The 24,541-nt window shown below is 41.3% G+C and overlaps 1 protein-coding gene across 3 annotated transcripts in view; it reads right to left on the reverse strand.

Moving 5' to 3' along the window:
* TMED8 (transmembrane p24 trafficking protein family member 8) overlaps positions 1 to 24,541 on the reverse strand; it is a 38,268-nt gene that overhangs the window by 8,861 nt on the left and 4,866 nt on the right. Inside the window, exons 2-5 of one of the 3 annotated variants that reach the window (XM_003356761.5) lie at positions 9,564 to 9,645; positions 3,656 to 3,785; positions 1,391 to 1,517; positions 867 to 1,172 (exon numbers count right to left, since the gene is read on the reverse strand). In XM_003356761.5, coding sequence (XP_003356809.2) covers positions 867 to 1,172; positions 1,391 to 1,517; positions 3,656 to 3,785; positions 9,564 to 9,645 — 645 coding nt within the window. Of the gene's footprint in view, positions 1 to 866; positions 1,173 to 1,390; positions 1,518 to 3,655; positions 3,842 to 9,563; positions 9,646 to 24,541 lie in introns of all 3 variants that reach the window. The other 2 variants (XM_013989199.3, XM_084969882.1) reach the window with 2 other exon arrangements.

Below are 24,541 nucleotides of genomic sequence, written 5' to 3' on the forward strand. Positions count from 1 at the left end.
AAAAAAAAGCCTCAGGGCCACCATGAGTAGGTGCAAGGAACACCTGGAACAGAGCACAGACACTATTTTTTAAATACTGCTCAGGGCAGGAAGGAAAGAAATAAACAGCAGTCAGCCAGCTGTGACAGTTTGGAGGGAGGAGAGAATGGGTACCTTTAGCAAACTGTAATCCACAGTTGGGTTTCAGACCAAGAACAAAGGTAAATATCCTACAACTGAGAAAGAAATATAAAATAATCTCAGATTTATATGTGATCTGAAAAACAACTGCCTCCACATACAGCAGCAGTGACCCACCTCTTTCCCCGTCCCCACTCCATCCTTGTCCCCAAGGAGATCTCAGAGGAAATAGCTAGGTACTGATTAAAAAGAAGCTTTCGGGGGAGGGAGTGGGATGGACTGGGAATCTGGGGTTCCTAGATGCAAACGATTGCCTTTGGAATGCATAAGCAATGAGATCCTGCTGTAGAGCACTGGGAACTATATCTAGTCACTTGTGATGGAGCACGATGGAGGATAATGTGAGAAAAAGAATGTATACATGTAGGTGTGACTGGGTCACTTTGCTGTATGTACAGTAGAAAACTGGCAAAACACTGTAAACCAACTACAATGGAAAAAATAAAAATCATTTAAAGTAAAATAAAATAAGGAGCTTTCCACTAAGGCGTCAATACTTCTCCACCAGAATGTTCTTTTAGGGTCTGACTTTGGCCTGCATCACCCAACTTAGCTGGCGATGCTGAAAGGGATTCTTCACCTGCCAAAAGGAAGAGGAGGAGGACTGGTACAGCTCAGGAAGTGATCGACAGAAATTAGGTTGAGCCAGAAAAGGAAACTGCAAATTGTGTTCACATTGCATTTACCTTCAATCTCCTCCTCCTCGTCCTCATCTTCATCCTCATCCTCACTGGAATCACTGACCTGCACCGTTATGTCAGTGCTGGTTACGGGGGTCCAGTCAAAGTAAACGCCAAAGCCAATGTCATAGTCATCGGTGGCAAACTCCCAGCAGACACGCTTCCCCTCCGGATGGGTAGGGACCCGGATGGTCACCACCTCGCCCCGCTTCACCACCAGACGGCTGTTCTTCTCTTTACCCAGCCTGCTTTTGAATTCCTTCATCTTGGCAAAGGTCCAGATGCACGGAGGAGCCATCAGAGGTGGGGAGACTGAAAGGAAAGGCGGCTGACTAGTGAGAAAGGAACCCAGAGGAAATGCTGCCTCGCCCGGCGACCTGCTTCGTGGGGCTGTCGCAGTCAAAGACCTTCCTCCTGACTTCCTTCCACAAGTCCCTTTCTTTCTTTCCTTCCATCTGTCTGCCTTTCTTTAAGTTCAAGCTGGGAATAAACAAACAAACAAACACCTTCGACACCCCTAAAGTTCTCACCTTTCCTGTGGTCCCCCAGGAGGTCTGCAGATTCCAAATCAGCTGAAAGAATATCTATAGCTCCCGTGTGCTCCGACTGGATCATAACGATGTCCCCAGACCTTTGCGGACCGTGGTACCTGGCCATCTACACAAGAGAATTCCGGTTAAAGGACAAATTTGAAGGCAGACTCCAATTAGCCCCTTCCCAAATGAAGGCTATCTGTCCCTGCCCCGTTACCTCCACTCTCCCCACTCAGAGTCTAAGTGCCAGTCAGCATTCCTCCTCTCTGCCCCAGCTACCAGTTGCTGATACATTCTATCAACTTTTTGCTAATGCCACCAACATGTTCTCTAGTTTAAAGATTCTCTCTTGTTCTCTCCAACTTCTTGCAACAGTCCCACTTCAGACTCTTCATAAAACCCTTCCCCACAAACATCCTCAAAGTCTGCTGACTTTTGCATCAACAGTGTTTCTGAGCCATGCCTCGGTCTTGCCTCAGTCTGCAGAGTCCCTCCCTGTGCCTCCTCTCGGGGCAGGTCTTGCATCTAGGGTTTAGCTCAACCTCCACTCAGCCGTTCAGCCTTCATTCAAAGGTTACTTCCAAATCACTGTCGATCAATTCACCCAAGTACTGCAGAGTCTTTGACTCAGACTCTCTCTCACCCACGGCACACCTTGGATGTCTCATATTATATATAGGTTGTCTCATCCACCAACATTGTTCTATAAATAATTACAACCTCACCTTAGACTAGCCCCAGGATTGGCATTTAAATAGCATATCTGCTGCCAGACATCTAACTTGCATGGAAGAGTGCAACTGTCACTCGATCCCCAAAGCCCTCACCGACCCGTGGCAGGAGCCTGCAATCTCTCCCTAGTGGGTTTCACTGCAAACCACTCAGATTAGCATTCCCCTGTTTTCTGCTATTCTGCCTTAATTTCCTGCTCCTTCTCCAAGCATTTGGCAGGTAACTCAAGAAGAAATGTACAACTACTGCCAACACAGGAAAACGCATTAGTGAGACAGAAAGAATCGGAATGATGTTAGCAGTAAATAAATAAATAGATGAATGAATGAATGAATGTTGTAAACTTCCCAGACTATATTCTCATAATATCTGTTTCCCAGACTATATTCTCATAATATCTGTTTCTGGAGAGAAAGTCCTTCCGCCCTTATTTCCATTGTTAAATGAGGTAAATCAGACTTAGACTAGCTTGCTTGAATGATTCCTTCCTTTTCCAGAAGGTTAAAGAAAGAAAAGATTTAGTTTGCAACTTCTAAGCTGCACAGACTTAGTAAAAGTCACCCATTGCTCTTGGCCTCAGTCTCCTCATCTGTAAAATGGGACATAATAGTACCTATCTCACAGGGTTGTTCTCAGGAGTGAATGAAGTAGTGTGGATAAAATGCTTTGTAAACTATAAAGCATTACATAAATGTAATGATAATGTTTGGCACTGTCTTTACTGACACCAACACCATTTCTTCTTCTTATTATATATATATGCATGTATGTGTGTGTGTGTATATATATATATATATATATGATAATAATGATATAAATAACCCATTCCTCCATGGCAGGGAGACCACTGCTATGAGGTTTTAACCATAAATACTGAGTAGATCTACCACAAGAAAATGGAGGCTAACACATAATTTGGTGGTTAAGGGCGCCTCACATGGAGAATATTTTATTTATTTATTTTTTAAGATTTTTATTTTTTCGATTCTAGTTGATTTACAATGACATGAAGAGGATTTTCAACACCATGTGAACAGTCATTACAACGCTTCGTTTAGTGACTGGATGCTGACTGGCTACTAGTACAGGAATGAGCCCATGATCACTCCCCAAATAATTAAACATGAAGTGACCAGGACTTGCTTTCTTTCTTTTTTTTTTTTTTTTTTTTTTTCCTTTTTTTAATCTTTGGTCTTTTTAGGGCTGCACCCGTGGCATATGGAGGTTCCCAGGCTAAGGGTCGAATTGGAGCTACAGCTGCCGGCCTACACCACAGCCACAACAATGCCAGATCTGAGCCAAGATTGCAAACTGCATCACAGCTCATGGCAACACTGGATCTTTAACCCACTGAGCGAGGCCAGGGATCGAAACCGAAACCTCATGGTTCCTACTCAGATTCGTTTCCACTGCGCCACGACAGGAACTCCCGTGACCAGGGCTTTCTAATCCCAACTCAACCAAATGCATTTAAATTCTGGTGCCACAAACTCGTGCTTTTCAAAGACAAAGGGAGGATGTGCTCCGTACCTTGCTGAGGACCTGGGCCTGGCCTGCAGGCAGCAATTCCTGTTCCACCATGGCCTGAGCCTCCACGGCACCAGCTGCCTTCTGCGGGCCTTCCTCGGCATCCTCCCTCCCTGGAGATACCATCTGCGGCCTCCCAGAGGAAGAAAGCATGTCAATTCAAGGACTCCTTTCAAAGGCACAGTAGTCCTGGAGAAACTCAGAAAGAAAAAACCTTCAAAGGGCACCCTCAAGCCCTGCTTTCCCCTGGCATTCAGGTCCACTGCCGTTTCAGCGGACCGCTGCCCAGGCTAAAATGGCCCACGGTAAAGCAGTGACAGCATGTGAGGCCTAGGAAGGACACCACCAGGTCCCAGGCTCAGAGAACCATGTAAACACACGGCTCGGTTGTCTGAGACGAGACGACGAGACGCAGATCTGGTTTTATCCCTCACTCTGGGACCCATGCCATTTGTTCCACACAGCATTTCAACAAAAGAAGAGTTAGGATCCCAGTTCTGTTCTACATATAAAGCTGCTGTTGGAAGCAAAGGGAGGGGGCTTCGCCTAAGCCAGAAACTGATTACAAAACAAAGGAAGTGCAGACTGATGAACAAGGCAACCCCCTCCACTGTCACCCAGGAGCGGATCAGCGGTCCCATTCACACCCTGTACTGACATCCATTTCACACCCAGTTCACTGGGCAGTAGAAAAAGGCAGTTGCTTTTTTCCCTTATTTATTTATTTATTCTTTTTTTTTTTTTTTTTTTGTCTTTTGTCTTTTCACCTTTTCTAGGGCCGTACCTGCGGCATATGGAGGTTCCCAGGCTAGGGGTCAAATCAGAGCTGTAGTCACAGGACTACACCACAGCCACAGCAACGCCAGATCCTTAACCCACTGAGCAAGGCCAGGGATCGAAGTCACAACCTCATGATTCCTCTTCGGATTTTCTAACCACTGAGCCACGACGGGAACTCCTATTCTTTTTTTTTTTTTTTAGGGCAGCACCCTAGGCATATGGAGGTACCCAGGCTAGGGGTGAAATTGGAGCTGCAGCTACCAGACTACGTCACAGTCAAGCAATGCCAGATCCGAGCTGCATCTTCGACCTACATCGCAGCTCATGGCAATGCTGGATCGCTGACCCACTAATCGAGGCCAGGGATTGAACCTGCATCCTCATGGATACTAGTCAGGTTCATTAATGGCTGAGCCACAACGAAAACCCCTTTTTTTCCTTTTTTAAACACATTAATCTCCTATCCCAATGACTTAAAACACAGCTCTTCAGATAGCTGATTTTAAATAAGCAAGGGAATAACATATGCTCTCTTCCATTTCTTCTGGCTTGAGAGAGACCGGAAAGTGAGCTAAGAGCCAGGGCTGGAGTATAATACCCTAGGCTTCTGGAAATCTGTTGCCAGCAAAAGGTGGCATGGAGTCTTTAAAGCAGCAGTTATCAAAGTATGGTCTGGGGACCCCTGGTGTCCTTAATACTCTTTTGGGGAAGTCTGTGGGGTCAAAATCTTTTCATAATAATTCTAAAATATAATTTGCCTTTTTTCATTTTCATCTAATCAAGAGTTTACGGTGAAGTTTTCCAGAGACTACATGACATATGATATCACAAAAGAATGAATGCAGAGGCAGATCTGAGAATCAAATTGCCTTGTGTTAAGACAGACATTAAAGAGCTTTACAATGTCTCTCTTCTCACTAAGTTATCTTTGCTTTGGAAGATAGTTGTTTTTCATTGAAGACATTTATATCAACATGTAATGAGTTCTTTCAAAATGAATAAATAACTTTTTCTTTTTTTTTTTTTGGCCACACTAGCAGCACGTGGAAGTCCCCAGGTCAGGGACTGAACCCATGCCACACCAGCGACCTAGGATGCTGCAGTGACAATGCCAGATCCCTAACTCCCTGTGCCACAAGAGAACTCCATAACTATTTTTTTTAATTTTCCAGTTTTTATTTCTAGTATAGTAAACATTAATAGATATAACTTACATAAATAAAAATTCTTTGAGGTCCCCAATAATTTTCAAGAGTGTAAAGCTTTGAGAACTGCTGCTTTAGGGTATGGTTCGTTTCCTCAGAAAGGCTGAGGAAATGCCTGGGAAACAGCACAAAAAATGGAGGGCTTATTTTGAAGCTCACTGGTTTCTTTTCTTCTTTCTTTTCTCTTTTTTTTTTTTTTTTTGCTTTTTAGGGTCACACCCTTGGTATATAGAAGTTCTCAGGCTGGGGGTCCAATTGGAGCTGTAGCTCCCAGCCTACACCAGAGCCACAGAAACGTGGGATCTGAGCCACGTCTGCAACCTACACCTCAGCTCATGGCAACGCCAGATCCTTAACCCACTGATCAGGACCAGGGATCAAACCCACATCCTCATGGATACCAGCCAGGTTCGTAACCCAATGAGCCACAGTGGGAACTCCCCTTCTTTCTTAATATAATCAAGAAAAACCACTCTTAGTTTATAAATTACCCCTTCTTCAGATAAAACAGAGCCATCTTTTGGACTATTTAAGTCTCTTCAATTTACCTCAGAACAAACAGGAGACAGTTACTAATGAAAATCAGAGCTGTGGTTCATTTTTATGGGTTTGCCTGGGTAATCCTGTGTAAACTGTAAATTGGTCTAGGCTGCAAGCCTATTTTATTCTTAAACCCAGAAACCAGAGTCCATTTTGGTTCCCTGACACTATTTGTAATCTGTCTCCTCTATTAGGAGGTGAGCCTGAAGGCAGGGACTGGGTCTGACTCCCTATATCCGCACAGCATCTACCGCCAAGCCTGTCGCATGGAACCCCGAGGCCCTCTGCGCTCCGGCCTCATCTCCTAGAACAACCTCCTCTTGCCTAGCCCAGTCCACTCCAGGCACAGTGACCTCTGGCGTCTCTGAGGGTCTCGAGCACCTCAAGCACTCCCCCAGTGGAGGGGTGGGATCTGCTCTGGCCTCAGCCTAGAAGAGTCTTCTTCCAGACACCCCAGGGCTTCCTTCCCCTGGGTATCTGCCCAGCCATCACTTTCAGGGAGGCTTCCTCTCCCTGGCCCCATCACTCTACACCCTTATCTTGCTTCATTTTTCTTCACTGCACTTATGACTGCCTGACATATCATGTTCCGTGTTTTGTTGATGACAAGATGCATATTTGTTTTTAGATTTTAATGCAACTGAAATACAGGATGTTCTAAAAACTGGTGGTGTTTTATAACTGCCACGGGCCTGGGTTGACATGGAATCCTTCGTCGGGGATTTGCATGTGCCTCTGCCAGGGCTCAGGAATGCTACCAACTGAGGCGAGTGGACATTAAGACCTGTTTAAGAGCTTTGTTTAATTCGCAGTGGCAGAGTGGATTGAGACAACAGACTTGTGGTTTATATTCTCAGGGGAGGTATTTCTTCCTCCCCTCACACAGCACCGAGGTTGAGACATTCACATTGCCCTGTGGTCCTTTTCTGTGCTTTCCTTGCTTCTCTGTTCACTGAAGGTGCAGGCTTTTGGTGTCCCAGCTCCGTGGGGTGGGGCTCTGATTCGACTGCCTTGGGCGTTCTGTCCTTTCTTGGTGGTACATAAAGGAACAGTACCTATTATAGTTCATGATGACTTAGATTCTATGAAATAAGATGTATACTTTTTCCACCTGCCTTCCCAACTAGAATATAAGTTGCATGAGACCAGGGACTTGGATTATCAGTTCATTTTTGATGTCTTCAGAGCCTAGAACATTGCCAGACAAGAGCAGGCTCTGAATAAATATTTGTTGAATGAATAAATGAATAAGTTAATTTTTGTCTGGGAACTAAAGAGGACTATTCAGAATTGTGAGAACACAACAGCTAATGTGACCATCAGCCTTACTGTATGTGCATCTAAATTGCAGTCTCTTCTTTGCCTCTGTGCATGCTACTTTGCGCAAATAAGATTCTGCTTATCTTAAAAATGTTTTAAACTGGACATGCATAGCTACATAAATTTAATATTCAAATTAGCATTTTATGCTCTGAAGGATTAGGGAAGGGTATTTTGGGAATCCTTGATGCCAATGATAAACCATGTAAAGGAAAAACCCGTGCTGTAGGCCTTCTGGTTTATGCTAGCCAAGAGCAGGCAGGCCATCCCAAAGGGAGGGGGAGCCTGGCCGGCTGGCCAGCCTTACTAGACAAGATAGAGGTGTGCCGTTCCCACTTCTAAACCATACAAAACTTCAAGCGTCATGCTTCCTGGATTTTCTTCCCACTCTAGATTCTAGAAATGAAACTTGAAATTTTATCTCCTTTTTTCTAAGAATATTCTATATTCTTCACATAAAATATTTATTTACTATTAGGAGGAAAAATCAGTTCTGTGCCAAAAGCCATCCCCCAAAGATTCTTCAAATCAGCATGTGCAGCAAAGGGTGGTGGCAGCAGGAAAATGGAAGGACAGAAGGACATTCTCCTTAGGGGCTTTAATGAGAACGTGAACTGTCTCAGATAATCAATGCCTTGAGGAGGCCGTGTCTTCTGAAAGGATCCTCATGTGTAATAACCTATTAGTTCTAAGCATAGAATTCAAACCTTTCTATTGCTACTTATGAGAATACGCTTCAGAGTAAACAAAACTATAAAGCTGTGTGAACCTAGGCAAATTATTAAATTCACTGTTTCACTGTCTTCATCTTAAAAAAATTACTAATTTCATGAGGTTTGTTATGAGGATTAAATGAGATAATACTTTTTTTTGGCTTTTTTTGGCACATGGAGGTTCCCAGGCTAGGGGGTTCGAATTGGAGCTACAGCCACCCAGCCTACACCACAGCTAAACAAAGCCAGATCTGAGCCGCATCTGCAACCTACACCACAGCTCATGGCAACACTGGTTCTTTAACCCACTGAGCGAAGCCAGGGATCAAACCCGCAACCTCAAGGTTCCTAGTCGGATTTGTTTCCACTGTACCACGATAGGAACTTCCCAAGATAATACATTTTAACACCTAGTACAGTATTGAGCAAATAGAAATATTTGATAAAAAGTATCATTATTACAGAGAAACATTCAATGAAGTGTGGGTATTATATTATGATCACCAACTATATTATAATGATACTAATCATCATCTCCCAGTGTCTGATTTCTGAGGGGAAAAGATTTACTTCGTATACAAAGGTAAGATGAATGAATGTCTACTTAAGAAATAACTTATTTTTAAAATATCTTGGCATTCCCCCATCCCTAGCCACCACCTTTGTAGGGGACACAGAGATCACTGGTTCCACTGGACCGCATTGTACTACGAGCTGATCAGTTAAACTCTAACATCCATAGCTCAGGATTTTCCAAAGAACAGTTTTTCATTAATTATTCCATTAATGTTTCATGGCTTCCATTTATTCTAGAGCTCAGTACCATTTCCTCTCTGCTCTACACTCTGATATCACTGTTGGCAGGTAGAGGAGAAGGATGAAGAGGGAAATTAAGAATGACAACCTGAAGGTCATCATTATGGTTTAATCTGAAAACGCATAATAAAAAATTGCCCCTAAGAGTGTGTGTGTGTGTGCGTGTGCGCGCGTGCACGTTTTATGGGTAAACACCAAATACACATTCTCTTGAATGTCCATCTGGGATCCACTTCTAGTGTTTTAACATTTGAACCTGGTCTTCAAGAGGGAATAAATGATGACACTACACTATTTGTTACAGTTTTATTCTTGGAGAGTAACAAAAAAAAAAAAAAAAAAAAAAAGATCACCTGCAATAGATCTGGCTTTGCCCCTAAACACACTTAAGGGTTTAATAATTGATGACAACACTCTCCATACTCTTCACCTCAACCTGTCTTTCTCCTTAGAGTTGCTGTCTACTTCTTTCATCAGTTACCATTTCAGAAGTAAAACCTCTAGAAGCATTAAATCCAAAGTAGTTGCTGGCCCTACCTGTAGGGTGAGGAATGGGGTTCTGGATCAGAGGCAGAAGCCACGAGTGAGGCGGCCTTGGTGTCCTCTAGATCTTCATTGTCTAGAAAATCATGGGAAGAAAAATTCAATACCTGAGAGGGAACACAGCTATAATCATCTTGTATCTGTTAAAAAATCTGGCAGTTTCAACAAACTTTCTCTTTCTAAAAATACTCTAAGCACAAACTTTATACTCTGGGAGGCCCAGTACATAAATTATTCAAGGCATCACATCCAAATATTCTCAGACTGTTATAACCACTCAAAAAAAATTTTTTTTTCCAAAACAGGTCCCCACAGAATTAATCCTAATTCACGGATCACATTTCTCAGAAAGCAAACGGTTAAATTTGGTAGAATGCACAGGACAAAATGACATGTAGGATGAGATGAACCAGAATTCAGTGCCAAAGTAGAGAGTGCCACCTCGACACTGAATCAGCTCACATCACTGTATCTGGGGTCAGATAAAGGATTTTTGCAATCTCATTCATTCACTCAATCACTCATTCACCAATGACTTAATAACTGTTAGGCATCCTCATGGAATACACAGGTGAAATGCCAAATGAAGGCCAGGTTCCCAGGCTCACAACAAGCCTATGGCTGGTATTCTCATCACCACTTGCAGGTAAGGAAACTAAGGCATAGAGACAGGATTCAAACCCAGGCAACCATGCTCTTAACCATTAAGAGCTACTAAGTTTTATGGTGTATCCATTCAGCCTTTCCATCAGAAAAGCATATGGCTCAGTGTGTTTAGATAACCCCTGGTGAACCTCCTCTAGTTAAGATAGCAAGAAACTGAAGCTCAAGGTTCACTGCTCAATTTAAAATACAACTTAACTGATATAAACTTCAAATGCTAAAAATTTCAGAGTTTAGTAGCAACATAAAAGTGTAAGTGACAGGCAAATATTTGCGATCTAACTTTAATCTGGTCTCATTTTGTTCATATGTAAATACGTAAATCTATTTTTTTTTTTTTTTTTAAGGGGCTGTACCCACAGCATATGGAGTTTTCCAGGCTAGGGGTCAAATCAGAGCTGTAGTTACTGGCCTACACCACAGCCACATCTGCAACCTATACCACAGCTCACCACAACACAGGATCCTTAACCCACTGAGAGAGGTCAGGGATAGAACCTGAGTCCTCATGCATGCTAGTGAGATTCATTTTCTCTGAGCTGAACTGGGAACTCCCAGGACCTATGTTTCTTTTCGTCAACTCACACTCTCATAGGTAGAAAGACCTGAGAACTCATGTCACCCAATTTTCCTCTTGTGAGATAATAGAAAATACATACAATAGTTTCTGCCTCCGGTTCCTGGCATAGAACTAAAACCTTTATAACTCCCTAAATGATTAGATAAGAAGCACCTTTTATTCTAATATTTGGTCTTTGACTTTGGTTCCTGACACAGAGTTTGCTTAATCTTCTGTGTGATAGCAGTGACCCTTGTTTTAATGAGGTGACTCTTGGGCTCCTGGTTGGGGCTGGTAACCAGAAAGACCAAGCCATGATCAGAAGCTTGAGGGTTTTTTTTTTGTTTTTGTTTTTTTGCTTTTTAGGGCCGTACCCGTGGCTATATGGAAGTTCCCAGGCTAGGGATCGATTCAGAGCTGTAACTGCGAACCTACACCACAGGCACAGCAACGCAGATCCTTAATGATCCACTGAGCGAGGCCAGGAATCGAACCCACAACCTCATGGTTACTAGTCGGACTCATTTCCACTGTGCCACAAGGGGAACTCCAGAAGCTTGGGATTTTCAATCCCACCCTGTTCTCTCCAGAGAGGGAAGAAGGGCTGGAAATGGAGTTAATGATTGATCATGCTACATGATGAAACCTCCATAAAAATCCCAAAAGTATTAGGTTTGGAGAGCCGCCAATTCAGTGAATGTGTCCACATACCAGGAGGGTGACCCATCCCAACTCCATGGGGACAGAAGCTCCTCCACTTGGGAACCCCACCCTGCCCCAGACCTCACCCTCTGTATCTGACTGTTCATCTGTAATCTTTACCATATCCTTTAATAAATGTGTAAACAGAAGTTTTTGAGTTCTCTGAGCTGTTCTAGCAAATAATCAAATCCAAGGGGGAGGAGGTCACGGGAACCTCCAATTTGCAGCCAAATCTGACAGAAGTTGTGGGTAAGCTGGGGACCTGCTACTGGCGATGGGCATCTGAAGTGGGGTGGAGCAGTCTCGTGGGACTGAGCCCTTAACCAGTGGGATCCGACACTGTGTCCACGTAGACTGTGTTTAGAATTTAGTTAAATTGTAGGACACCCAGCTGGTGTTGCAGAATCACTCGGTGTGGGAAAAAAACTCCATCCATCTGGTGTCTGAAGAGTTGTGAATGTGGTAGAGAGTAAAGGAGAAACACAGGAGGAAGACTGAGGTTTTCTTTCTTTCTTCCCTCTTTCCTCCCTCCTTTCCTTCCTTCCTTCCTTTCTTTCTTGCTTTTTTGTCTTTTTAGGGCCACACCTGCAGCTTATGGAAGTTCCCAGGCTAGGGGTCTAATCTGCAGCTACCAGCCTACACCACAGCCACAGCCACAGCCACAACAGATCTGAGCCTAGTCTGCAAACTACACAGCAGCTCGTGGCAACTCAGGATCCTTAACCCACTGAACGGGGCCAGGGATCGAACCCGAGTCCTTATGGATACTAGCTGGGTTCGTTACTGATGAGCCATAATGGGAACTCCTGAAGTTTTCTTTACACTTCTCATCAAAGGAACTGAGTTAAGACAAAACCCAGACGTTCCCCAGTCTCTGCCAGCTTGTGAAGAGGCTCTCTGCACCGAGAGATCGTGAGAATAGACAGTTCTTCCCTATGGTGACCTATGAAAATGTGCTTCCTAATAAATTCTGCTCTTCGATCACTGCTCCACACAATATCCTTTCAAATATTTACAGCCTGCTATCACATTTCCTGCAAGCTCCTTCCCAGGCCGACCATCTCCAGTCCTCTCATCCCTCAGACGACCTCTGACCATGCTGGCCTCATTTTGTTGTTCCTCTTTGTCCCATTTCAAGTAAAGAGCTAAAATGGACAACTTTTTCGGATGTGTTCTAAATAATGCATTGACCATTGAGACAATAATTTCTCAATAAGGGCACAATATTTCTTGATGCAATATGCTAACTTAACTGGGCACCAGATTTTTTTAACTGCAAACTTACCCTGTTGGCCTAAATAAGTCAATCATGATCTCCAAGGGCTTACAAAAATAAACTTATTCCAAGCCTGATCTCTCCTATCCTCTATTTTTGAAACAGATTTTTTGGAATATAATTGACTTTTTAATTTAAATGCAAAAATTTACATATCGATATTATTATTATTACTGGTCTTTTTGCCTTTTCTAGGGCCGCTCCCGTGGCATATGGAGGTTCCCATGCTAGGGGTGAAATTGGAGCTGTAGCTGCCGGCCTACACCACAGCCACTGCAATGCGGGATCCAAGCCTCATCTGCGACCTACACCATAGCTCACGGCAATGCCAGATCCTTAACCCGCTGAGTGAGGCCAGGGATCGAACCCACAACCTCATGGTTCCTAGTCAGATTTGTTAACCACTGAGCCATGAAGGGAACTCCTTGATATTATTTATTTCAAATTAAGTGTTTGAAATGATACAACTACATGTAGAACAAACTAAATACAGAAAAGAAAATATTTTGCATTTACCCTTCCAGACTTTAATATACAAATAATCCATTATTCAGTATTGAAAGTATCAGGAAATACAGACAAGGAAAAAAACAAACCAACAAAAAAAACCCCAAAACAACCAAATAATCTCACTAGACAAAGATAACCATTGTTAACATCTTGGTGCAAATCCCTTCTGAAATATATTTCTACATATACGAACATATATCTATGTACACAGACAAATGCATATGTATACACATCCATATATTTATATATTCCCCCCCAATACCAGCAATCGACTTTGGCTGACGCATGGAGAGCACAGGTTCTAGTTGGACAGTACTGAGTTGATCAGTTAAACCGTAATACCTACTAGCTCAGGTATGAATACAGCTTATCATTAGTTATTCCATTAATGTTTCATAGTTTCTACTCATTCTAGAGCTCACTATAAATATAAATATGTATAGAATATTTGTATGTGTATAAATTAAACTATATTTTAAATAAATTATATTTATAAATTCATATTTCTGAAAGGACATACACCTAATGTTATTGAACATTATTCACGAGCATTTTTTAGGGTCAATAAAAATGAGACTAAAAAAATAATTTTAAATGGCTGCATATTATCCCATAGGCTGTACCATAATTTCTTTAACCAATCCCCAAGCCTCTACTGTTAAAGGTTGTTTAAAACATTTCACTGCTATAGAGAATGATGTTGCATTAGAAACGTCTACAACCCTTTCCTAAGAACTTCCTGTGTTGACAGCCTTGAAGGAGCAGTTCCTGTGACCAAGAAACACTATGCTGGCCCTAGCTCATTGGTTTTCAGTGAACATCTGTCCCACAGTGTCCAATTCTCTTCCCCAAAACCTGGAGCTGGTATCGGAGACCAAAACAAACTGTGAAGGATCTCAGACGGCTTAGTGACTGAGCCCACCTTTTGGGAGAAGCCTTCACAGGCCATGTAAAAGCAGATGGCTAAGCAGAGAAGATAACTGTCAGAGATAAAAAATGATGCATTCAAGCAAAGAGAAGAAGAAAGCAGGGATGGTGGGGTCCTGGCAGCTGGTGCCAAATAAACTGAGATCGGGGACAAAGAAAGGTGCATTTTGGCCTCATCTAAAGCAAAAGCTGAGAGCTGGATTGTCTCCTTATTACTTAAAGGAATTCTAGATACTAATTTTCGTCAGTTACATGTGTTAGATCTGCGTCCACTCTGCAATTTACCCTTTCACTCTTTTAATGGTGTCCTTGGATGAACCAAAGTTCTTAATTTTAATGTCATCAAAATTTATCAGTCCTTTCCTTCATTAGTCTTTAGGTGTCCAGTGGTATCTTCCCTTATATTGAGAGAAAGAAAATACTCTTCTGGAGTTCCTGTTGTGGCTCAGAGGGTTAAAAACCCGAAATAGTGTCTGTGAGGATGTGAGTTCAACCCCTGGCCTCAATCAGTGGGTTAAGGATCCCATCTTGCTGCAAGCTGCAGCATAGATCGCAATATTGCTGTGGCTGTGGCAGAGGCTGGTAGCTGCAACTCCAATTGGACCCCTAACCTGGGAAATTTCATATGCTGCAGGAGCGGCCCTAAAATTAAAAAAAAAAAAAATTCTCCTGTATTATTGTCTAGGAGCTTATTGTACTTCTTTTCACATTTTGATCTATAATTCAGCTAGGTTGATTTTTTGTGCTTATGGTGCAAGAGATAAAGACCAAGTTTCATTTCTTTTCCTTCTTTCTTTTCTCTTAAGATACTCAATTGTACCAGCAATATTTACCATTCTTTCCCTATTACTCTACAGTATAGTCTTTGCTGCAAGTCAAACATTTCCTTTCTAGGCTTTTAATCTATTACTAGGGCCTTTTGGGCTATTACGTAAAAGCTTTAAAATAAGACTTTTTTTTTTTTAAGGGCCGTACCTGAAGCATATGGAGGTTCCCAGGCTAGGGGTGGAATCGGAGTTGTAAGCTGCCAGCCTACACCACAGCAACTCGGGATCCGAACCACATCTGCAACCTACACCACAGCTCAGAGCAATGCCAGGATCCTTAACCTACTGAGCGAGGCCAGAGACTGAACCTGCGTCCTCATGGATGCTAGTCAGATTCCTTTCTGTTGAGCCACAATGAAAACTCCTAAAATAAGTCTCGATAGCTGATAGACCATATCTTTCCATCTTGCTGTTGTTACTTGTCTTTGTTTTATTTATGGCCTTCCATTTCTATATATGTTTTAGAACCAGCCTGTCAAATTCCCCCCAAAAAGCCCACCAAAACCCTGCTAGAGTTTTTTGTTTGTTTCGGCCTGGCCCAGAGCACATGGAAGTTCCCAGGCCAGGGATCAAACCCATACCACAGCAGCGACCCAAGCTGCTGCAGTGAAAATGCCGGATCCTTAACCCACTGCACCACAGAACTCCAGATTTTTATTACGATTGTATTTTATCTATAAAGCATGTCGGGGAGAACTGATATCTTTACAATATTGAGTCTTCCAAACTGAGAATATGGTGCATCCTTCCCTTTACTAAGTTTTAATTTCTCTCAATAGTAACATTATTATAATATTTTGCATAAAGCTTTTGCATATATTACGTGCAATTTATTCCTAAGTATTTGAACTTTCATTGTAGTAAATTATATAGATTTTTTAATTTCTTTGTTAGTATACATATACTATATGCTACATTTATATGCAATAGCATTTTGCATGATGGCCTGTATTTTTCTTGCCCAACTATACTTGCTAGACTATCCAGTTAAAGGATGAAAAGCAAGTGGTGAGAGTGGGCACCCTCGTCCTATTCCTAATCTCAGAAGGAAAATTTTTAAATTTCCCCATTAAGTTTGATGCTGCTTGTATGTTTTTTTGGTAGATATGCTTTATCCAAATAAAGAAGCTTCCTTTTATTCCTAGTTTGCTAAGAGTTTTGACTCATTAATGGAGGTTGACTATACCAAACACTTTTTTTCTGCTTCTATTAAACTGATAATTTTCATCCTCTATTGTAATAAAATGGTAATTTAGTTGATTTTTCTTTTTAGCCACTCCTGTGGCATATGAAAGTTCCCAGGCCAGGGATCAAGTTCGAGCTGCAGCTTTTGACCTACACCACAGCTTGGCAATGTCAGATCCTTAATCTACTGTCCTGGGTCAGGGATTGAACCCAAGCTGCTGCAGAGAAAACACCAAATCCTTAAACTGCTGCATCACAATGGGAACAGCTATGGTTATTGTCTTGTTCCTTTTTTTTTTTTTTTTTTTGCTTTTTAGGGCCACACCCGAGGCATATGGAGGTTCCCGGGCAGGGATGGAATTGGAGCTATAGCTACCGGCCTACCCCACAGCCTCATCTGTGACCCACACCACAGCTCATGGCAACACCAGATCCTTAGCCCACTGAGCAAGGCCAGGGATTGAACCCGAAACCTCATGGTTCCTAGTCAGATTTCTTTCCACTGTGCCATGATAGGAGCTCCTGTTTTAATGTTAAAATAACTCTGCAGTTCTGACAAAAAACCCAACTTAGTCATATACATTGCTAGATTCAGCATGCTAATATTTTGCTAATGACTTTTTACATTTATGTTAATGAGGGATAATAAATCACATTTTTCTTTTCATTTGGGATTATTTTGATTCTGCCTGAAGAATTCAGTTATTCCTTTAGTGTAGGTCTGCAAATGATAAATCCTGTTTTTGATTGCCTGGAAATATCTTTATTTCGCCTTCATTCTTTTTTTTTTTTTTTTTTTTTGCAGGGGATACTAATGCTATTTAATTAATAATTTACAAATACTATAATTGGCAAAAATCTAAAATAAAATATTTCTTTTAAGCCATAATTTGTTTTGAAGAGTACTGTTTGGAACAGTATTAAGAATTATTATTTGTTTTTTGGTTTTTTTGTTTGTTTGTTTTTTACAGCTGCACCCGCAGCATATGGAGGTTCCCAGGCTAGAGGTCTAATCAGAGCTACAGCTGCCAGCCTACACCAGAGCCACAAGCAACAGCAGATCCAAGCCACATCTGTGACCTACACCACAGCTCAAGGCAACACTGGATCCTTAACCCATTGAGCTAGGCCAGGGATCAAAGTTGCATCCTCATGAATACTAGCTGGGTTCTTAACCTGCTGAGCCACAACAGGAATTTATCCAGCTACTTTCAATATCTGTCTTTGCTTTGGTTTTATAGGAGTTCTGGGTTTTTTGTTTTCTGTTTTTGTCTTTTAAGGACTGCACCCACGGCATGTGGAGGTTCCCAGGCTAGGAGTCAAATCAGAGCTGTAGCCGTGGGCTTACACCACAGCCACAGCAACGCCAGATCCTCAACCCACTGAGCGAGGCCAGGGACCGAACCTGCATCCTCATGGATACTAGTCAGATTCGTTTCCGCTAAGCCATGATGGGAACTCCAGGTCTTAGAGCAGTTTTAATTTCATGTGTACCTACATGGATTATATACCCAGCTTGAAGTATATAGGGCTTTATGAATCTGTAGTTTCCATTAATTTTAGACACTTTACAGCTGTTATCTCATCAAACATAGCTTCTCTCCATTCTTGCTCTCCTTACCTTTTAGGATTCCAATTATACAAATGTTAGACCTTTTTACTGTATCCTCTATGTCTCATCTCATTTTTTAATTTTCCACTGTGGCATTTTGACATATTTTCTTCTGACCTTTCTTCCAGTTCACTATTCTCTCTTCAAGGTAATAACTTGTTGCTAAGCTAATCAACGGAGTTCGTAATTTTCATCTGTATTTTTCAGTTTCAGAATTGCTATTGGTTCTATTTTTATAAATTTCAATCCTCTGCTAAATTTCTCAAGCTTGTTTTTTATCTCCTTGAACACAATAAATCTATCTTTATTTTATTTTATTTTATTTATTTATTTATTTTTGCCATTTCTAGGGCTACACCCATGGCATTTGGAGGTTCCCAGGCTAGGGGTCTAATCGGAGCTATAGCCTCCAGCCTATGCCAGAGCCACAGCTGCAACCTACAGAGCCGCGTCTGCAACCTACACCACAGCTCACGGCAACGCCAGATCCTTAACCCACAACCTCATGGTTCCTAGTCGGATTTGTTAACCACTGAGCCACTGATGGGAACTCCAATAAATCCATCTTTAAGTTGAAGTACAGTTGATTTACAATATAATCATTTTTAAGTCTGTAACTGGTAACTCCAAAATCTGATGTCCCTAAAGATTCATTTTTACTGTTGTTTCTTTTTATTTTTGTTCACATTATTTCATTATCTGTATCTAGTCTCTTTTTTTTTTTTTTTTTTTTTTTTTTTTGCTTTTTAGGGCCGCACACAAGGCATATGGAAGTTCCCAGGATAGGGGTCGAATTGGAGCAGTAGCTGCAAGCCCATGCCACAGGCACAGCAATGCAGGATCTGAGCCACATCTGTGACCTACACCACAGGTTGTGGCATCATGGGATCCCTGACCCACTGAGTGAGGCCAGGGATCAAACCCGCATCCTCATGGATACTAGTCAGATTTATTGCCATTGCACCACAACGGCAACTCCATATCCAGTCTTTTTTTTTTTTTTTGTCTTTTGTCTTTTTGTTGTTGTTGTTGTTGTTGTTGCTATTTCTTGGGCCGCTCCTGCGGCATATGGAGGTTCCCAGGCTAGGGGTCGAATCGGAGCTGAAGCCACCGGCCTACGCCAGAGACACAGCAACGCAGGATCCGAGTCGCGTCTGCAACCTACACCACAGCTCACGGCAACACCGGATCGTTAACCCACTGAGCAAGGGCAGGGACCGAACCTGCAACCTCATGGTTCCTAGTCGGATTCGTTAACCACTGCGCCACGACGGGAACTCCTATCCAGTCGTTTTTGATACTTGCCAAAAACTATTCTCACAAGGATGTTTGTCAAAATAAAATTTGTAGACTACAATGCTCCTTCAGAAAAGATCTGCCTTTGATTCTTCCATATACTGGGGGCACTAGCTCCCTGAGGTTACCTTAATCCAATTTCATGAATTTAGATGTTTCTGAAGCTGAGCAATGGCGTGCTTCTAACTTACCCTTACTTCTAGAACATGGCCTTTCATGGTCCTAACCCAGAGAAAAGGGGGTTCACAGGGCTCCTCCTGCTTGATTAATCCCTGCTGCTTTAGTTCCGAGAAGCACTTTCACAGTCTTGCCATGCAGCCTCCCCATGTAGGAGTCCCACACAGCCCCTCAGAGGAGAAAGGAACCCCAACCTGGACGCTCATCCTTGGACCTCTGTCTTTACACTTCTGCCCTCACATGGCTCATAGCCTGGTAATTGTTCATTATCTGACTAGCTTTCCAGGATCTTCAGGCAGATGTTTATATTTTGACAATTATTTCCTAATTGTCCCCACTGGGAGAAGTGATCCCAATTACCTAGTGTGCCATCACTCAAAACAGAAATGTGCATTGCCTCTTACCCTTTTCAGTCTGAAGATACCTTAGTGAAGAAAATGGAGACAAAACAGAGGTTCAAAGTCTGCCATCTTTCTGTCACTGGCTAATAGTATCACCTCTGTAGGTAATGGATCATAATGAAGATTTCAGTAAAGTTGAATGTTTTTTTGAGGGGGGGGGCACGCCTGTGGCATGTGGAAGTTCCCAGGACAGGGATCGAATCTGAGCCACAGTAGCGACCTGGGCCACAGCAGTGACAATACTGTATCCTTAACCCACTGCAGCACAAGGGAACTCAAGTTGGATGTTTAGACAGAAATGAAATTAATACAAAAATAAAGGAAAAGAGTAGTGGATTTACAGAATAACATAATAAAATAAGCTACGAGGATATATTTTACAACGCAGGAACATAGAAAATATTTTATAATTATAAACAGAGTATATTTAAAATTGTGAATCACTATATTGTATACCTGTAACATATATAAACTATACTTAAATTTTAAAAGAATATAAAAATCATCCCTAAGGATATTTACAAACTATATTTCATAGAAACTTCATCTGAGAGAAAAAAGCCCAGAATAGATCAGTTCCTGACGAGCAGAAAAGGCAAAAAGAGACATACAAAATGGCTCTAACTTATGATATAAACACAGTGAAGAACCTCATGGTCTGTTTGTGCGTATTTTTTCCCAACAGGTAATAGATACACAGTATTCAAAATTCAAAAAGCATAAAAGTATACAGTGAAAACTTCCTCCATCTTTGTCCCTACCTCCAATGTTAATTGGTTTTGTGTAGTCTTTCAACAATGTTTTGCATTTTAAAAAATGTGTATGTCAAAAATATAATACCTTTTAAAATTGCACCTCACAAAATCAAATACCTCGGAATACACCTGACCAAGGAGGTAAAGGACCTATATGCCGAGAACTATAAAACTTTCATCAAAGAAATCAAAGAAGATGTAAAGAAATGGAAAGATATTCCATGTTCCTGGATTGGGAAAATCAATATGGTAAAAATGGCCATACTACCCAAAGCAATCTACAGATTAAGTCTATTCAGCAAGCATTGCTGGGAAACCTGGACAGCTGCATGCAAAGCAATGAAACTAGAACACACCCTCACGCCATGCACAAAAATAAACTCCAAATGGCTGAAAGACTTAAATATACAACAGGACACCATCAAACTCCTAAAAGAAAACATAGGCAAAACACTCTCTGACATCAACATCATGAATATTTTCTCAGGTCAGTCTCCCAAAGCAATAGAAATTAGAACAAAAATAAACCCATGGGACCTCATCAAACTGAAAAGCTTTTGCACAGCAAAGGAAACCCAAAAGAAAACAAAAAGACAACTTACAGAATGGGAGAAAATAGTTTCAAATGATGTAACTGACAAGGGCTTAATCTCTAGAATATATAAACAACTTATACAACCCAACAGCAAAAAAAACCAATCAATCAATAGAAAAATGGGCAAAAGACCTGAATAGACATTTCTCCAAAGAAGATATACAGATGGCCAGCAAACACATGAAAAAATGCTCAACATCGCTGGTTATAAGAGAAATGCAAATCAAAACTATCATGAGATATCACCTCACACCAGTCAGAATGGCCATCATTAATAAATCCACAAATAACAAGTGCTGGAGGGGCTGTGGAGAAAAGGGAACCCTCCTGCACTGTTGGTGGGAATGTAAACTGGTACAGCCACTATGGAGAACAGTTTGGAGATACCTTAGAAATCTATACATAGAACTTCCATATGACCCCGCAATCCCACTCTTGGGCATCTATCCGGACAAAACTCTACTTAAAAGAGGCACGTGCACCCGCATGTTCATTGCAGCACTATTCACAATAGCCAGGACATGGAAACAACCCAATTGTCCATCGACAGATGATTGGATTCGGAAGAGGTGGTATATAGACACAATGGAATACTACTCAGCCATAAAAAAGAATGACATAATGCCATTTGCAGCAACATGGATGGAGCTAGAGAATCTCATCCTGAGTGAAATGAGCCAGAAAGACAAAGACAAATACCATATGATGTCACTTATAACTGGAATCTAATATCCAGCACAAATGAACATCTCCTCAGAAAAGAAAATCATGGACTTGGAGAAGAGACTTGTGGCTGCCTGATGGGAGGGGGAGGGAGTGGGAGGGATCGGGAGCTTGGGTTTATCAAACACAACTTAGAATAGATTTACAAGGAGAGCCTGCTGAATAGCATTGAGAACTTTGTCTAGATACTCATGTTGCAACAGAAGAAAGGCTGGGGGAAAAATGTAATTGTAATGTATCCATGTAAGGATAACCTGACCCCCTTCCTGTACAGTGGGAAAATAAAAAATAAATAAATAAATAAATAAGAAATAAAAAATGTGTATGTGTTTATATATAAAAAGTGTGTGTGTAAATAGTTTATATATAATTATAAAATATAATATATATATATGTATATACACACACACACACTTTTTTTTGTCTTTTTAGGTCCACACGTATGCCAGATGGAAGTTCCCAGGCTAGAGGTTGAATAAGAGCTGCAGCTGCCAGTCTACACCACAGCCAAAGCAATGCAGGATCCAAACCACATCTGCAAACTACACCACAGCTCATGGCAACGCCAGATCCTCAACCCACTGGGCAAGGCCAGGGAGTGAACCCACATCCTCATGGATACTAGTCAGGTTCATTACCGCTGAGCCACATGGGAACACCATAAAATATATATATATATATATATATATATATATACACACTTTTTTACACAAATAGACATACTAGACATACCACCATATATTTTGTTTTTTCCACAAATAGACATACTAGACATACCACCATATACTTTGTTTTTTCCACTTACATCTCAGTGACCTTTCCATAATTACGTATAAAAAGCTTCCTCATTCTTTTCCACAGCTGATTAATATTTCATTGGCTGGATATTCCATAATTTATTTAACCAGTTCTCTATTGATAAACCTTAATGTCCTTTCTAATCTTTAACCATCACAAACAATACTATAGTAACTTTGTGTCTGTATCATTAAAAAGGTGTGTGAATAAGCCTATAGAATAAACTCCTGGAAAAAATGCATCAACGAGGACATATACTGTCATTTTAACAGACATTGACAAATTGCCCTCCACAGCATTTATACCAATTTCCAAGCCCATCAGCAGTGCATGGCAGTGCTTATCTCTGCATGCCCTAACTAACACAGTGAGATAGCAAACTACCCAGTGTAGTTAGGATGTCCACCTCCCTTATCAGGAGCTAGGTTGAGCGTTTTTCATGTTAAGAGCTGCTTCTCACAGCATCTTAACAGCTTAATGTACACAGGGGAAAAAAAGTGAAAAGAGATATTGCTTTTGATTTTGAAGGTTAAAGATAGTCACTAAATTGGAGTTCCCGTCGTGGCTCAGTGGTTAACAAATCCGACTAGGAACCATGAGGTTGCAGGTTCAGTCCATGGCCTTGCTCAGTGGGTTAAGGATCCAGCGTTGCCGTGAGCTGTGGTATAGGTTGCAGACTCGGCTCGGATCCTGTGTTGCTGTGGCTGTGGCGTAGGCCCGAGGCTACAGCTCCGATTCAACCCCTAGCCTGGGAACCTCCATGTGCCATGGGAGTGGCCCTAGAAAAGGCAAAAAGACCAAAAAAAAAAAAAAAAAAAAAAAAAAAAGATAGTCACTAAATTATGTAAGAACTGCTGGTAAAACAACTTGTAGTTGATTCAGAGAGACAGGAAGTAAGAAAAGGAGAAAGAAATATGTTTATTTCCAAAAGTATAAAGTGTGGAAGAGGCGGTCCTGTTTTAAAGAGAGAGAAAACCCTTACAAACACAGCTTTTTGCGTTTCCTAAATTTATTTAGTGAAATTTAGACCACTATAAAGAAGAAAAAGCCAATTTTTCTATACAATAGCTTGTAATATGTCAGCCAAATATAGAGCAATTCTACAAGGATTCCTAGAAGAGAAAAGAGAAATGAGGACAAGTTTTGCAAATTTATATGGTACTTAGGAAAATGTTTTTATTTTAATGGGTATATATTTATTTCAATACGTATTAGGAAAACTAAATACATCAAACTAGTAATATCATGGATATTATTTAGAATAAAACAAAATTTTTATTTAAAGAAAAAAACAGTAACTGGGTAATATTGGAATATATTCTCTAATGTGGCAAAAACTCTAACTGTGGTACCTAAATGGCCAAAGTTGCAATAATGAACAGGGAAGGGATAATGGAAGCTTGAGAATAACTCAATTTATAATTGATGACCTCTAAAGCAAAAGTGAGGGGAGAGAAAGAAACTTGCTTAAAATAATTTATTTTATATTTAACAATATTTAAAATATGCATTTTCTATGTTACCGGAATATGGTTTCAGACATTCTGATCAAGCTACAGATTTAAATGTACTGTGTACTTTGCACTTTCTCTACAAAGAGAACCAAAATGACGGTTTTTTCCTGATATTTTTGAATATCAGGTCAGAGTTCTTTAGAACAAGTCTCATAGGACTTCCCCTTCACGCAACAGGCCACAAAAAGATAATTAGCCTGGCCTTTTAGATTCAAGAGGAACCAAAAGAAGGTTATGTGGTTATAGATTCAGGAGGCTTAAAAAGAAACCAGCTGAACTCATGTTCCAACTAAGTCCAGAGACCACGTCCACGTGATCCAGTTTCTCCTGAGCCCTGATCAGTGGGCCATGCTCCATGGACATTCGGGTTACAAACTTCGGCTTGTACATTAGGCACTGAATTATGACAGGACTGATGGACTACCTCAACACCATAAAAACACAAATGCTGT

This window comes from Sus scrofa, chromosome 7, assembly GCF_054392235.1.
Source record: "Sus scrofa isolate SSC_HxYL_T2T_F1_AM1 chromosome 7, Sscrofa_HxYL_maternal_Yorkshire_Landrace_v2.0, whole genome shotgun sequence".
Classification (NCBI taxonomy): domain Eukaryota; kingdom Metazoa; phylum Chordata; class Mammalia; order Artiodactyla; family Suidae; genus Sus; species Sus scrofa.